The sequence below is a fragment of the Chiloscyllium plagiosum genome, chromosome 16 (genome assembly GCF_004010195.1).
Source record: "Chiloscyllium plagiosum isolate BGI_BamShark_2017 chromosome 16, ASM401019v2, whole genome shotgun sequence".
Classification (NCBI taxonomy): Eukaryota; Metazoa; Chordata; class Chondrichthyes; order Orectolobiformes; family Hemiscylliidae; genus Chiloscyllium; species Chiloscyllium plagiosum.
In genome coordinates this window covers 50218542-50234700 of record NC_057725.1, presented here as the reverse complement: position 1 = coordinate 50234700, position 16159 = coordinate 50218542, and the positions used below count along the sequence as shown (strand labels likewise).

At 37.5% G+C, this 16159-nt stretch overlaps 1 protein-coding gene across 1 annotated transcript in view; it reads left to right on the top strand.

The window, feature by feature from the left end:
• The window catches only part of tmem138 (transmembrane protein 138), a 34377-nt gene extending 19974 nt beyond the window's left edge, over positions 1-14403 (top strand). The window contains exons 4-6 of the mRNA XM_043706083.1: positions 7125-7296; positions 9628-9703; positions 13534-14403. Coding sequence (XP_043562018.1) covers positions 7125-7296; positions 9628-9703; positions 13534-13646 — 361 coding nt within the window. The 3' untranslated portion in view covers positions 13647-14403. The remainder of the gene's footprint in view (positions 1-7124; positions 7297-9627; positions 9704-13533) is intronic.
• Positions 14404-16159: the final 1756 nt, after the last annotated feature.

Genomic DNA, 16159 nt, shown 5'->3' with positions numbered 1-16159 from the left:
GTACCCCGTTCTTGTGAGGGCATCCTTGAGTACTTCCAGGTGTCCGTCACGTTCCTCCTCATCTGAGCAGATCCGGTGTATGCATAGGGCTTGTCCATAGGGAATTCTCTGTCTATGACCACTTCTAAACATCAGGTCATAGACAGAGAACACAGGGGGCTAACACCTTCAACATATTGTCTAGCTGTCACTATTGTTAACAGCTAACCCGAGAATGCAACTTTAAAGAAGGTTTTGTGATTTACACATGAAAGAAGTGAAACTATCACTGTATTCTAACAGATGAAAGGCTTAACAGACAATCAATTTTTCAATGTATAATTTCAGTTACATCACACTGTAAATTTTTGCTATAAATTCTGTGTTAGGATTGAGCCCTCCATTATCACTTGATGAAGGAGCGTCGCTCCAAAAGCTGGTGTGCTTCTAATTAAGCCTGTTGGACTATAACCTGGTGTTGTGTGATTTTTAACTTTGTACACCCCAGTCCAACACCGGCACCTCCAAATCATAACAATTATTGTGAATGTGTAGAATTGAGGGATAAAATTGAAACGGCTAAAATTGAGACTCTTGTTTCATCTACTGGACCACAAACTTTTCCATTCTTCTTCATCTTCTCCCCTCCATTATCTACCCTTTCCTCATCCTAAATGCTCCACTTTGAGTTATCCTTCCACCTCAGACTATAGGCTTTTGAAGTTCAAATTTGTCAGCTGCACATTGTTACTTGTTTTGTTTCCTTACATTATTTAGGCCTGACTAGACATTGTTGTGGTCAGTGCTAAAAGTCTCTTCCCCTCCAAATCAGAATGTGACTTTCTGTGCACACTACTTGCTAATTTTACAAATGCAAAACTTTTGGATTGTCCAGAAGTTCAGCAGGGAAGCTTTTCAATTCAGTGAACTAATTGCTGTAAGATGAACATGCTTGTTATCCTATCTTTTGGATAGCAGAAGGACAAATGAACTGTTGGAAGTACATTCAAGGCTACGAACTATAAGTCACTGCTTTAAATGTAAAAGTAGGTCGCAGAAAATCAATACGAGATTACAGAAATGGACAGTACTGTCCTACAGTGGTTAATGTGATCATCTGGCAAACCAAGACAACCCACATCGACAAAACCAGCTGCGTCAGATTTCTCGTTTTCAAGAGACACTGAAACAGTGAGGCATCGAGAAAGTTGCATCACTTGTTTTACTCATTTGCATGACAACTTCACATATTTGAAATGAAATATTACTAGCAGAGTGTTCAGCTTGAAATGTACAAACAAACCATATTTTAGCTTGCTTTGAGCAATAAAGGAAGGAGAAAGCAACATGGACTGAAAAAAAAAAGCAATACTGAAAACTGTTCTCTCCCTCTCTCAATCTCAAATCAACTCCCCATAAAGAAACAAATTGAGAACACCACTGTTTACCAAAAATTCAAGGTTATTTGTAGGCTTTGCCTTTGTTAAGGAAACAGGAGAACACTTAAACTGCTGAGACTTAATTTTCACTTTCATACCTTGAGGACTCTTTAAAAAATTTAAACTGCAGCTGTTTGTACCTTCGAGTCTGCATAGACGTCCTCCTCCCATCCCTTCTCTTAAGTTTATTAAGTTGTGTGTATATGTTAGATTTTGCATTTTCTTTATTTTTCTCAGGTTTAATAGTGAATAAAACTCCACTGCATTTCATTCAAGAATACCTCAGAATTGGCTCTCCTTCATTCTTCATTTGGTGAACTCATTGAATTTAAGTATGAGAGCCACCTGCTTTAAAGAAAATTGTATGACTTACCATCAGAGTTTAAACAAAAGGATCTGATCACACCACCTCAATTGCATGTAAAACATTTGGGGGCTCCATCCAGGATGTTATCCAGTAAGATGAAGTGGTGAAAAAAATGCAAAAAGGTTTGCTTGAGTCTTTAATATTAAAGATGCTAAGGTATCCATGATTGATGTTGATGCATGCATGGAGTAGGATGAAGTAGATTATGTATGAAAAGCTAAAAGCTTTTTACTTTGAGGAATTATTATTGAATTAGGTATATTGTCACAATTATACTGAAAAGTTTACAAGTCGCCACTTACAGTGCCATCTTGGGTCCAAAGGTACCTCAGTACCATAACTTGGTACAAAGCAGTAAAATAAAGAAAACAAAGCTTAAGATAAATATTACAGTCCTTCTTACTAAAAAGTAGAAAAACAAAGAAACACAACTAACCATTCAATACTACAGTCCATAAATGGCTCGCCATGCTGGGCTCGCATTCCTCACAAGGGTTCGACCTTGCCCCGCTCCAGGCTGCTGTTCTCGCTGCCAGCCACCATGGGCTGCCTACTCTCACTCTTGCCACCGGCTGCCTCGATGTAGCTCGGCATCTGTAGGTGGAGTTCTGCCAGAAATGCAGGGAAATAGAAATTGCAAAATGGGCAGCAAAAATACCTTGAGCTAGAACCTTGAGAACAGTGAGTCAGGTAGAATAAAATTGGAGCAGTTAAGATTAGAATTAGAATCAAGATAGAAAAGAGAAGAAAGAGAGAGACACAGGAACAGAAAAGACAGTGAGTTCAAAGGAGAACAAAAGAGAAAGGGAATTTAAATTGAAACAGCTTAAATTAAGATGGGAGACTGAAAACAGCCCTGGTGAACCTACAAAAGCCACCTTAAGCGGTTCAAGAACTCTATCTTTTCTCATTTGGACTTGTGTCAGAGAACAGAAGGTAGCAGGATCCAGAAGGCTGCAATCTGGCTGATGACACATTTAACAAGCAGACCTCTAACTCAGAGAAGCTGATGTCTCAAAACTGTCACAGACCCAAGAGAGAGAAGGGTGAGGCAGATAATCCTGAGGCAAGCCAGAGAGGAAGGAGAAGCCAGGCAGAGAAATGGTCCAAATCATTAAAAGGAATGAATCTGATGAAGATGGACAGGAAACCTTCAAGTATTTTCATTGCAAGAAACCAAGCATGTTTGAAAAACTCAAGCTGCAAACCAGTGTCTGTAGCCTTAAAGGTGGTCACTAACTGCTCAGGCATAACTGTTGATTCGGCTAACTGTAGGAGCTTGTGTAAAAAGAAATGGTGATCACTGCTTGAAACAGCAAGGGATAAAGAGATACTGGATTCTTTGAGAAAGTGCAATATTTTCCAGCTGGAAGCAACATAAATTTCAATTTACTGATTTAAAGGGCTCAGGGGAAATTGTATTGAGGTGCCATTAGACGGTGAAAGTATTATGGGTCTGGTAACAATTGGTCTCATGCCAAGCTTGCTGATGCTAGGAATAGATACTTTATTGGGGAATGATTTGACTGGTAACTAAATTTACTCCCCAAATAATAAAGGACAACAGGAAGGCTGGGGAAGCCAGCAAGAGCCAGCAGCACGTGGGAACCAAGAGAAGTTTGGAAGCCTAAAGAGGACAGCAAAACTCATGAGGGTTGAAGTGGCTAAAGAGAGACACAGGAACGGAAAAGACAGTGAGTTCAAAATTAAACCAAAAGGAGGCAAAGAGACTGGCAACCAGGAAAGGTTTGAAAGTGCTGCAGAAGGCAGTAAAACCTGAGAGGTTTGATGTAGCCCAGGAAATGTCACCTGATTTTACAGTAGCCACGCCAGGAAAAGGTTAGGGCTTCACCAGATGGAGTTACTGTTGGAGCTAGGCAGTCGTCATGAAGTAAATTAAGAAAGGTCAGGAGAGAAAGGAGGTGAAGCCTTACTGAGTGAAAGAGTCAGAGGAGGCTATAGCAGCAGCTGAACATTCATCTGGTGGCAGTATCGATCCAGGGAAAGTGAAACTGGTTAAGGGAAAACCAAAATAAAGGGAAGGGAACGTATTGCACAGCAAACACATTGGTGGAGCAAACAAACCAGGGGCATACCAATGACTTAAACAAGCGATTACCTATTGGGAGATCCAACAAACTAACTTCAGCTAGTCAAATCCGTTGTTGTGAATGAAGTATTTTGAGAGCAAAGTGCAAGATACAAGTCCACATAATTTACAGGAACTAAACCTTGGATAATTTACTACCTCATCTCTTGGAAATCAAATTCACATTAAAAAAATCTGAATCCAGTACCTGGATTCTGGAATTGGGCAGTGAAGGGTTAAGAGTTGGGAATGTGGCACAGCTCAGCAAATAAGTCTGACTGTCAGTCTGAAGCAGATTTTGAACCCAGGTTTGGATTAAGAGAGTAAATGTGGAATATGTGGGTATTGTCATCCCAATTTTTGTTATGTTCTTCCATTTTGACCTGGTAATGAATGCTCTCCATAAACAAAAAGGAAAAGTATTGTTTGCTTCTGTTATTCATGCTGGGGAGGTGTTAAAACCTTTGTGAAAATAGGCTGTCAATATTAAACTTTCATCATTCTTTAACACATGAGACTTCAATGGACAAAACTAGTTTCTAAAAGGACACAACTGACCAAGAATGGCAGCGATGCTTACCTGACAAGCCCCTACGCAACCCATTTGGACTGTATAAAACCGACTGCATCAGAACTGCAATTTTAGTCATGATCTTTTGAAACTCCGTGAGATGTAAAGAATTTTATGTCACTTGTTTTACTCAAACTTGTGTGGTAACTTTGCAAATTGGAGATGCAGGATTACTGGCAGAGGGAATTATTTGATAAAAATAATGGAGCCAGACTTCAAATATCAAACAAAACATACCTCAGTCACTTACTTTGAGCAACAAAGGAGAGAGAAAGCTCTTCTCTTCTTCTTTCAATATCAGAAGTCAAAGCTGGTGAAAAAGCAACTTTGGAAAATCATCACTCACTGAGAAATCAGTTACCTTCACATTTCACCACAGCTGACGAAACCGATCCAAATGTTTTGGGATTCTGATTTTATACTTACAACTCAAGGATTTAAAATTTTAAGTTGCAGCAGCCTGGACGTAGTTTCTTGCATATTATAGAATCCCTCAACTGACCATGTGCATGTATGAGATGTTGCTTTCTCCTTAGTAAGTAATAAAACTCTTTCACCGAAGGAAAGCTTGGCATCGGCTCTCCCTTGCTTTTAATCTGTTTACATAAGTTAGATTAAATTGTTATAGTTGTAACTACTTAACTAGTCTGTTGTGTTCATTTTTAGTTACAACTGACCAAAAGTGGGTGATAAAAGAGAGTCATAGAGATGTACAGTATGGAAACAGACCCTTCGGTCCAACCCGTCCATGCTGACCAGATATCTCAACCCAATCTAGTCCCACCTGCCAGCTCATATCCCTCCAAACCCTTCTTATTCATATACCCATCCAAATGCTTCTTAAATGTTGCAATTGTACCAGCCTCCACCACTTCCTCTGGCAACTCATTCAATTAAGGAGCCAATCACTCATCCATCTCATCAGAATAACTTACTATCTTGGCAAATTTAGCTACCAAATGTTCTGTCTCCTCATCCAAGTCGTTGCTTTCGATTGTAAATGATTGAGGCCCAATACTGTGGCTATTTGCAACTTGCAAACTCAAAATTGACCCATTTATCTCTACTCTCTGCTTTATGAGTCATAGAGTCATACAACAGAGAAACAAGCCCTTTGTCCCAACTCGTTCGTGCTGACCAGGTTTCCTAAACTGAACAAGTTCTGTTAGCCTGCGTTTGACTTAAATCCCTCTGATAAGTTGCCAGTCACCTGTCCATGTTAATATATTTACCCCTGAACTGTGAGATCATAAATTGTTTAGCAATCTTTGGTGTCGCACCTTATCAGATGCCTTTGTGAAATTCAAGTGCAGCACCCCTTTTCCATCTAATTTATTACTTCCTCAAATAATTCTAATAAATTAGTTAAACACAATTTCCCCGTCTCAAAACCATGTTGACTCCAGTTGATTTTTATTATGATTTTTAAAGTTTTGAGCTATCACCTTAATGGATTCTATCAGTTTCCTCATGATAGGTATTAGGTTAACTGGTCTATTATGTTCCTCTTTCTGTCTCCCTCCTTTTTGAATAATTACATTTACTATTTTTGACTCTACTGGGATCTTTTCAGAATCTAAGAAATTTTGGAAGTGTATAACTAAAGCAGCCACCACTTCCAACTATCTCTGCAGCCACCACTTTTAAAACCTTAAGATGCAGACCATCCAACCTTCCGGTTAACCTTCTGGTTTAATAGTTTTTCCTATATTTTTCCAGTTTCTCTGATGATAGTGATTATTTTAAGTTCCCCTCTTCTTTTCACCTCTTGATTTTCAAATATTGATGGCAAGCCTTCACATCGGCTTTGTTATTTAAAAAAAACCCAACAGTGCAAACATGATAGTAAGTAGAAAATGCACCAACTGCCTTAGAAAGTAAAGAGCTAAACTTTACATTTTTCTCCAAGTCAAAAGAACATGGAGGGAAACAAACAGCTAGGTAATGAAAGTGATAATCTTGGATTTTTCAGTTAAAAAATACTTTTTCCTCTTAAAGTTCCTTCATTTGCTTGTAGATAACACTTGTAGTATTAGAGAGTTCAAACCTTGATTCATTTCAATACAACTGTAGTAGGAGAACCTGCACAGGTTAATATAATACTATTCACAAGCTTAAAATATACATGTTTATAAATCTCTCCTTAAAGAATATATTGCAATCTGTGTTTAAATAATTTTACATTTACTAATTTCTTAAAGATACTAATTAGTTTCATTATTACTTCCTGTTTCTCATCTGAATGGCCATCTGTCTTGCATGAACCTAAGTAATTCATATTATCAGATTATTCTTTCAGAGATTGCATCACAGTTAACTCAATTCTATTATAACTACATTCTTCTTCCAGGTCTGGTGGAAGTTAGCTGAACTATAAAACACCTTGGATATAACCCTAGTTGAGATAAGCACAGATTAGTAAGCGAACCTGGAATCTGTTCTAAGTGGCTCATTATTAAATGAGGCACTGTATTTACCCAGTTGATTGCACTCAAATGCAGTGTTTGCTGAAAGAAAACCAATTTGCTGAAGAAACTCCAGCAACATCTGTGAGAAACTGCTGATTTGTTTTCAAATGAATAGTATGCAATCATTGGCTGTGTTATTATGGAACTGCTATAATTAGTCTGGGAACTTTAAACCAAATCTCTCTTGTTTTTTCTCTCTCACTCCTTTCAGTATTCAGGATATTGGAATCCTCTTCAATATCATCATCATCTTCCTAATGTTTTTTAACACATTCATCTTTCAAGCTGGCTTGGTCAAATTGCTGATTCATAGGTTTACTGGAACCATTGCTGTTACTGGCATTTACTTCGTTTTAAGTGTCTGTTTTCATGTTTGGATTCAGGTATGCAAACCTTAAGTGATGAAGTTGCAGATATTGCATTTAAGTGAATAACAAATTACTGCACTTGAGTAATTAATTGCAAGTGTAATTTGAGATGTGATAAATTACTATTCAGTGCAACATTTCATTGTTTCTTGGAGAGAATGGGGAGAGAAATTCCATCATATTTCTGTAGTTGAATAGGGTTACCTTTTGTAGTACAGTGGGGGTATTAAAATTAAATATTTAATTCAAAAGAAATATTTGAAATTCTTGAGTAAGTCAATGTCTAAAATGAAACAAAAGTATTCAATGAATTGGCTATTCTGAACCAAGTTGGTGTTACAGTTGCTTTCAGGGTCTTTGACAGGGACATTTGCCAAGGTTCCAGTAATTAATAACAAAAGCTAAAACATCTATATGTGTAGATATCTGGCCAGGCATCACCACTATCCAATCGTCAGCCAAAATCATATCCAGGTTTCCTCAGAGGAAAAATTAATCAATATTTTTGACATTTGAGATATAGAAACAAACAAAAAACCCTCCCTTTTCTGCTCTGGTCACAATAACCCACAATTAAAGGAGCAAAAGGCCAACCTGCTGTCATCCTGATCTGTGCTGATTAGTTGGAAACAATAACTTAATGTTTTGAACTTTCGCCCTGTGAATCATGCTTCTATTTAATTGTTTCCCACACATCATGACTGATATTTTTAGGAAACTTCACCTGTCAATTTTCGAAACTGTTTTTCCTTGAGCAGGTTAATTCTCTGCTTGGTTACAGATCCATGGATCCTCAAAATGTTTGGTCTCAGATGGGATTTGAAGTTGTTAGGCTACTGTATCGTGCAGGGAATCATGACAGGATTCAGTGGCATCTTCAAGCAACTCCACTTCCAGCTGTTGCTAGATGACAATCACAAAAGAAACATTGATTAGCTTTGTGCTCCTGAAAAATGTGCTGAAAATAGTTAATTTAGCATTGATTTTGGGTTCAAAACAGGGACATTCCTGATTTGTCATGGATCAGTTATTCATTAAATAAAGAAAGTATGTATTTTATTGAGAAGCTCTTATGAACTACCAAGGTAGCTAGCGCAGAACGCTACTGAAATTGTAAAAAAAATCTTTGACAGAAGGTGAGATACATCACAAAGAAGTGTTAAATGCTAGCTGGGTTTTAAATCCTTTTAGGTAGTAGGATAAAAGAATGATTAAAGTGTTTCATAATTTTCAAGTCCAGGTAAATTATGAGAAGTAACAATGTATCTTCATTCCAATATAGTGTAACTATAATAGTAACAATAAAATGGAATAAGAAAGTGCACCCTACAATAGTAATGCAAGGTATATATGCCTCAGTTTTTTTTTGATCTAAAGAATTTTTTTTTAAAACAGTGATTTGGTGGGTTACTGAAATCCATCTTAATCATTTGAATGCTTGAGATTAGGCTGGATTTTTGTTGCCAGTAATTCTGTAGAAACAGTGTCACTGTTAATTAAGGCATTTTAAAGAAGGTGCTGCATGTTTCAGATGGAATTTATAATAATTCTATCATGCATGGCTAAACCTCAGGAGGCATGGTGTGCAAAGAAAAGTAGATAAATTTGGAAAGTGCAACAAAAGAGACTACTCAGCCATTGAATACATCCTAGCTCTTTTGAAGAACAATCCAGTTACTCCCCTGCTCTCTCCCCATACCCTGAAAACATTAAAGTTGTATCCACCACTCTAAGGAAATTAGAAGAGGAAATGTGTTTGGAGAAGCAGAGAGCCATGATGATGGGAAACAGAATCAGAGGAGAGGCACTGCTTCCTATATTTAAACTTATTGGCTAAGGTCATGAAAGGGATGCTATAAATGGACTTTGTTCTATTCACATTCCTCTTTTTGTGCAATCATTCATGGGGCTGAGGCCATCAAAAAAAGCAAATTTGGGAGTATAGCTGCAGCTCATCCATGAACATCCTTTTAATTTCTGTTTCATATTTCAGATATAGAAGGTGGAAGCTTTGGTTGATAGGAAACTTAATTTGCTAACAAATGAGATGTAGTGTTACAAAAAATTCTGAACAAAAGCAATTTCATTGGACTTTATTTGAGCATCACAGATGTTGGCGATGTTCCTATTTTTGTTACGCATGTGATGAGAAAGAAGGTCAAAGGGATTTGGTTTGCTTATATTGTTAATCTGATTAGGTGATACATGGGTGTCAGGTTGTTTAAAAGCATTACTAAACCTGTTGCAAGTGGTTAAAATTGGCTGTGTGTGTTGCTAGAAACAGTTTCTATGAGCTGTTTAATCTTACTCACCTTTAATATCCACTTCAATTCTTATTCCTATCAGAATCTGCGTTGGTTTAACATGCGTGGGTATGTGTGGACAAATGGACTTCAAGCACTTTTCGTTTTCCATCGGTTAGGTATGTTACCGTTCAAATATTATCAATGAGCACACCCACGCCCACACACACCCAAAGATACCCACATACACACACACACAGCTGGGGGAAGTTTACAAACAATCCAGAAAATAAAAATAGAAAGTGTTGAAGAAACTCCAGAGGCCTGAGATCACCTGTAGAGAGAGAAACAATGTTAATGTTTTGAGTCCAATATGACGCTTCATGAAAACTGAAGAGAGGTGGAAATGTGATGGGTTTTATGCTGTTGGAAAAGGGGGAGCAGTAAGAATGGAAAGTCAGAGCGAGGTAAAAGTGAGTTCAGAAATCAAGGGTGTCCTAGAGGAAAAACACAAAGGCAGTGGTAATAATTTTGGAGAAATGACAAGCCTAAGTCCAGAGTAGGTGTTATTAACAGAATAAATGTCAATTCTGACTGAAAGCAAAACAAAGACAAGCTACAGACACTTGTGTGGGTGGGGGAAGTAAAAAAAAACATTATGAAGGACAGAGTTAATGGTCTGAAGTTTAGATGAGTCCAGAAGGCTGCATGTATCTTAGCAAATAATGAGGTGTTGTTCTTGCAGCTTGTGTTGGTCTTCCCTGGAAAACTGTAGTATGTCTCGAACAAATGTGAGTATGAGGGCAAGGTGGAGCAAGAAACCTACATCCTTACTTCATTGTTGCTCAGGCCAAGTCCAGCTGCTTGAAAACACATAATTTGACATCAACTACTATTTAATTCCAAGGCCTTCTGCAAAATTCACTGCGACATCATGTGCAGAAGACCATTTGAGGAGAGGAAAGAAAAAGAATGTGAACTCATTGTGGATCTAAATAATTAGAGCATTGTGGAAAGTGCTAATTTAGATTAGATTACCTTTAGATTAGATTACATTACAGTGTGGAAACAGGCCCTTCGACCCAACAAGTCCACACCGACCCGCCGAAGCGCAACCCACCCACACCCCTACATTTACCCCTTGCCTAACACTACGGGCAATTTGGCATGGCCAATTCACCTGACCTGCACATCTTTGCATGAAGAGGTACGATATAATGGTTAGGCATAACATGGCTCATTTAGCAGTTTTTCAACTTTACTTTTGCTGTCAGGAGAGTGGTGGAGTCATAAAATGGAGTAAGATAGACATATATGGGAATAAAGAAAAGTTTACTTCCTAATGATTAGCATTAAGAAATGTGTTTGGGGAAGTATCTGTAGCAGTATATGTAATTTTTAATCAATCTGTTCAGACATGTTATTGGCAAACCACTGGAGCTGGTGGACATGAGCCAGGTCATTCTGGCTCAGACAAAGGGACAGCAACAACTATGCCCTAAGGCCTCTTAACAGTCAGGTACACATTGATTGGGCATTGCTAACACTTGGTAATTTGCATTAAAGATTGAAGAAGATGGCACCTGCCACAAGCTGATTTTTGGATTTTGCACCTGTGGAGTACCACACTGAAAACTTCATTTGTTTGAAACTGAAATTGAAGAAATTGCTATATAAAGTAATGCAGGATATCAACAAGTATATACTATATTTGGTTTCAAAAATGTTTCTTACAAAATCTAAATAGTCTGCAGAATTTCTAAGACAGTATTACAGGAATTGATTCAATCTGACAATTCTTTCTTATCTTCTTAAAACCTTCAACTTTATCAATCTTAGTGCCAAATGCATGTTTTAAAACCAGTGTGCGGGCTATATTTTGTTTATGCAAAAACAAAATTGTATAAAACAAAATAGACCCTCCACACACCTTTTTGTCCTCCAACTGTTCTGAGCTTTTTTTTCCTATCATCAGCCATTTCTAGTTCTTTCCCTGTTCTCATCCTTTTTCTTCCTTCCCTCATTGTTTGGTCCCCTGTTACTGATTGTATCTCTTTCTCTTTTCTTTGGCCTTGCCTGTTTGTCCCTTTCCTTTTGTTCTCTGTCCACCCACTCCATCCTTTAGTCTGTGATACATCCTTCGAAATACTGGATTATAATCTTCACTTGAAAAGATGTTTGCTGTGTGAGCAGGGAAGCATGAGAATACTTCACTCCCTCCACCACTTACAATCAGTACCAGCAGTGTGTATCTACAAGATGCAGTGCAGAAATTCACCTTAGACAGCACCTTCCAAACCCATGACCACTTCTATTTAGAAGGACAAGGGCAGCAGATGCATGGGAACATGACTGCCTGCAAGTTCTCCACCGAGCTACTCACCATCCTGATTTGGAAATGTATCACCATTCCTTTACTGTCACTGTGTCTAAATCCTGGAATTCACTCCCAAACAGTGTTATGGGTCTACCTACAACACATGAACAGCTCCTCATCACCTTCTCAAGAGGAGCTAGGAATAGACACTAAATGCAGGCCCAGCCACCAACACCCACAAATAAATTTTAAAAAGCCTGCTGCTGCTTAGTAACAAAGAATAGGAAATTGAATAAGGTGCTGGATAGCACCACAAAGGATTGGAAAATAGAGCAGCGGAGAACTTTATTTTTAGAAATCCTTTCAAGTTATACTTCACTCACTTTCTATGATTTCCTGCTCCATGGCAGCGAGTAACACATTTACTGATTTGAGGAATAGTTTTTATAAAGTCAGTGTAGGTTATTATTTGTCTTTTGAATTCAGAGGTCTTAATAATACCATTTTTTTTAAAATGTATTTTCTCTTGTTGCACAGAAGATCTAGTCCAGAACATGACATTGTGCTCCTCATGCTCCCTCTGCCTGTCCCATAAATGATTAGCTGCAGCAACCCTCTTCTTCTCCTTCACTTCTTCCTTTCTTCCCCAGTTCTGCCAGTTGCTAGCCAAAACACATCTTGCCACAATGACAACTCAAATTCATGTTCAAAAGTTTGAAATTATATTATAATTCATTTTTATTAATAACACTTACAACTATTGCTGCACAAAAGTATATTACTTCCACTCCTGGTCAGCCCTAATACTGATTTCTTTTTTTCATCTCAAAAGTTCTCACTCCTACTTTGGCAGAGTTGCGAAATCACTGATCATCTTTGTAATAGTGGCTTGGAATAATAGTCAGTGATTATTTCAAATATTTAATGTTGGAGGACATCATAGTTGAAGACCGATTTAAATTAGATTAGATTCCCTACAGTGTGGAAACAGGCCCTTCAGCCCAACCAGTTCACACCGAACCTCCGAAGAGTAACCCACCCAGACCTATCTCCCTCATGCACCCAGCACTATGGGCAATTTACCATGGCCAATTCACCTAAAATGTACATCTTGTGACTGTGGGAGGAAACCCACATAGACACGGGGAGAATGTGCAAACTCCACACAGACAGTTGCCCGAGGCTGGAATCGAACCTGGACCCTGGTGCTGTGAGGCAGCAGTGCTAACCACTGAGCCACCGTGCCGCCCCTTAAAGATTAAATTCCCTACAGTGTGGAAACTGGCCATTTGGCCCTACAAGTCCACACTGACCCTCCAAAGAGAAACCCACTCAAACTCATTTCTCTACCCTATATTTAGCAGTGCTAACCACTGAGCCATCATGCCATCCTTTAATTTTGCCTTTCCTGATACATGCATTGGCATTTTATAATGACAGTAATTAATTTGGCCTCAGCACTCATGGGGTAAATAGAGAGTATTGAGGCTATAATCAGTAGTCTAAACCAACTCGTATCAATTAATTTAGTGTTGATCAGAAACTGAATCTGGGGCTTCCTAGTACCGCATATAAAATTTTGTGTTACATGTATATGAGAAAAAACTTTGATCTGTTTCTACAGATGCCATGATCTTGTAGAAAATTTAATATAATTTCATCAAACACTAACCTGATTTTACCACCCTCCAGCTTCAGTTTTATACTATTATTTCTACAAAAGAACTACCCTCTGCCTTGGTGACCCTCGATTGTATGAGGACTCAGAATGGCTCCGAAATGAATTCTTCCGTGTCCGAAAATAAAATGGCAGAATGACAAATGTCGTGACGCATTGCATTACAAATGGACAGTTACGTGTACAGATTTGCATCTGAGTAAAAAGACATTTTTAATTTACTAAGAATTTTCTAGCGATATTTTTGAAAAAGTACTCTGGGGCTGCACTACACTAAAACTTGCATATTCTTCCTGAACTTGAGCAGTATGAGGTGGAAATTCTTTGAGCACTTTAGTGCTGAATCATTCAGTTGCCATTTAAATCTTTGTGTCAAACAATTATTAATTTTGATCAAATCTCACCAAATGTATATATTTCTTTACAAAAGCAAGGCATAACAGATGCTGGAAATCTGAAATAACATCAAGTAATAGTGGATTAGGCAGTATCTGTAGAGAGAAGTGAATTAATGTTTCAGGACACTGACCTTCCATCAAAATTCAATGAGCATTAGAACACTTTGGATATTTTGTCATCTACCGTTTTATACTACTTCTCCCTGAAAAATCTGCTACTGCAAAGATGAAGTTCTGTGGCATGAGTAGTTCTCCCAGTTGACTTTATTCATGTGTGATCTAGATGAGTAGATGTCATCGCTATTTGATTATGGAGAGCATGGTAATAGGTGCTATTTGTGATTTCATCTTTAAGAGGTGAATTTATAGTTTGATATTTACGGTTAATAGTAAATACTAATTACAGTACATCATGAGATGCCCATTAGTTCTGAATAGTTATCAGAATGGCAGAGCAAACATTTTTCTTTACTTTTCTTTTACTAGACTAAAGACAGCAGCCTATAATTTGATTAATCAGCACAAATAAAGTCTAACCTCCAGTTGGACCAAGCTAGCTCAGTGTTACATTGTGTTGTGAATAGTATATTGATTTTAAATTGAAAATTGAGAAGGTTGTATTTTAATTAGTGTATGGAATGTATTAATAAACAATGAGTATTAAAGATGAATAAACAGTATATTTGATCATATAAAGCTTTAATATAACTAGAGATAAATGTCCATGGTTTTGCTAAATTGTGATGTGGAGAAGCTGGTGTTGGACTGGGGTGGACAAAGTTAAAAAATTTTTTTTTAGTAACTCAAACAAACAGCTTTTTAAAAATATATGTTACTGTGTCCCAATTTGATTTTAATTTTCCCACAAGACTTTGAGGTATCAGGAAGCAGATTTTGAAAGGGTCCAGGAGGAAATAATGTGAAGTTTGCAACATACCCCACATGAAAAAACAAGAGATTGATGGGAGGTCTGAACGTCTGTAATGATTCAGGCCTGGTATAAAGAGCTGTACTTTCAGGAGTGAGTTAAGAGTGTGGTACTGGAAAAGCACAGCAGTTCAGGCAGCATCCAAGGAGCAGGAGAATCAACGTTTCAGGCATAAGCCCTTTGTAAGGAAGGGCTTATGCCTGAAATATCAATTCTCCTGCTCCTCGGATACTGCCTGAACTGTTGTGCTTTTCTCGCACCACACTCTTGACTCAGATCTCCAGCATCAGCAGTCCTCACTTTCTCCTTTTGGAATGAGTTTCCAACAGTAGCCCGACAAGAGAGGAGGAGATGGTATCAAAGATTCATTAACACTATGTGGCACAAAGGTGTCCACAATTCTCTGAATTAGCAGAAAAATCTGCAGTTGTTTTGACATTTGTTCTATATTTTACTTGTTATATTTACATTTTTAGATGTTTAATTTTTGAAATATTTTTACTTTTCTTTTATCTTAATCATAAAATAATGTTTGGATGTGCTGTGACGTATGATTCTAACTTTGACTTTGTATTTTATGTCTGAAAGGTATTTTGGAGGAATATTAAATTCTATACATATTTCTTAAAAACTTGATTGCCCTTTATTGAATATCTAGTAATCTGTTTGTTATTTCGCACTTTGCAAACTTTTAAAACTTTTAAAATAGATTCTGTTTCGAGCAAATGTAAAATGTTTTTTATATGGTGTACAGGAAGAAAATATTCAAAAGTTTGACTTGGATTTTTTAGCATTAATTTCCTTCCAGTGAATATTCTGGCTTAATGCTATTCATTACTTTTGTTCAGACTGCCCAACAAATAAAACCTGTATTGTTTGTATTCTGTCTCATTTCAGCAGCAGATTTAATCATTACAATTTGAGCTTTTTAAAAGAAAAAAACCGAACACACTTCGTCCCTAAGTAGGCTACAGTTTGAGTCAAATCGAACAAAGAACAGTAAATGCTAGAAATCTGAAACAAACACACATGAAGATTGCTGGAGAAACCCAATAGGTTGGTAGCAGGTGTGGAAAGAAAACAGACTTAATATTTTGAGTCCAGTGACCTTCCTAAAGAAAGGTGATTGGATTTGAAACATTAATTCTGTTTTCTTTCCATAAATGCTGCCAGACTTGCTGAGTTTCTCCAGCAATTTGTTTTATTTATTTCAATCTGAATATGTCTCTTTTAGGGTACTGAACTGAATGAACTGTTGTGCTATCAGTAGTAACAGTGGAATCTGTAAATCTTATTTAATGTCAAGAAAAAAAT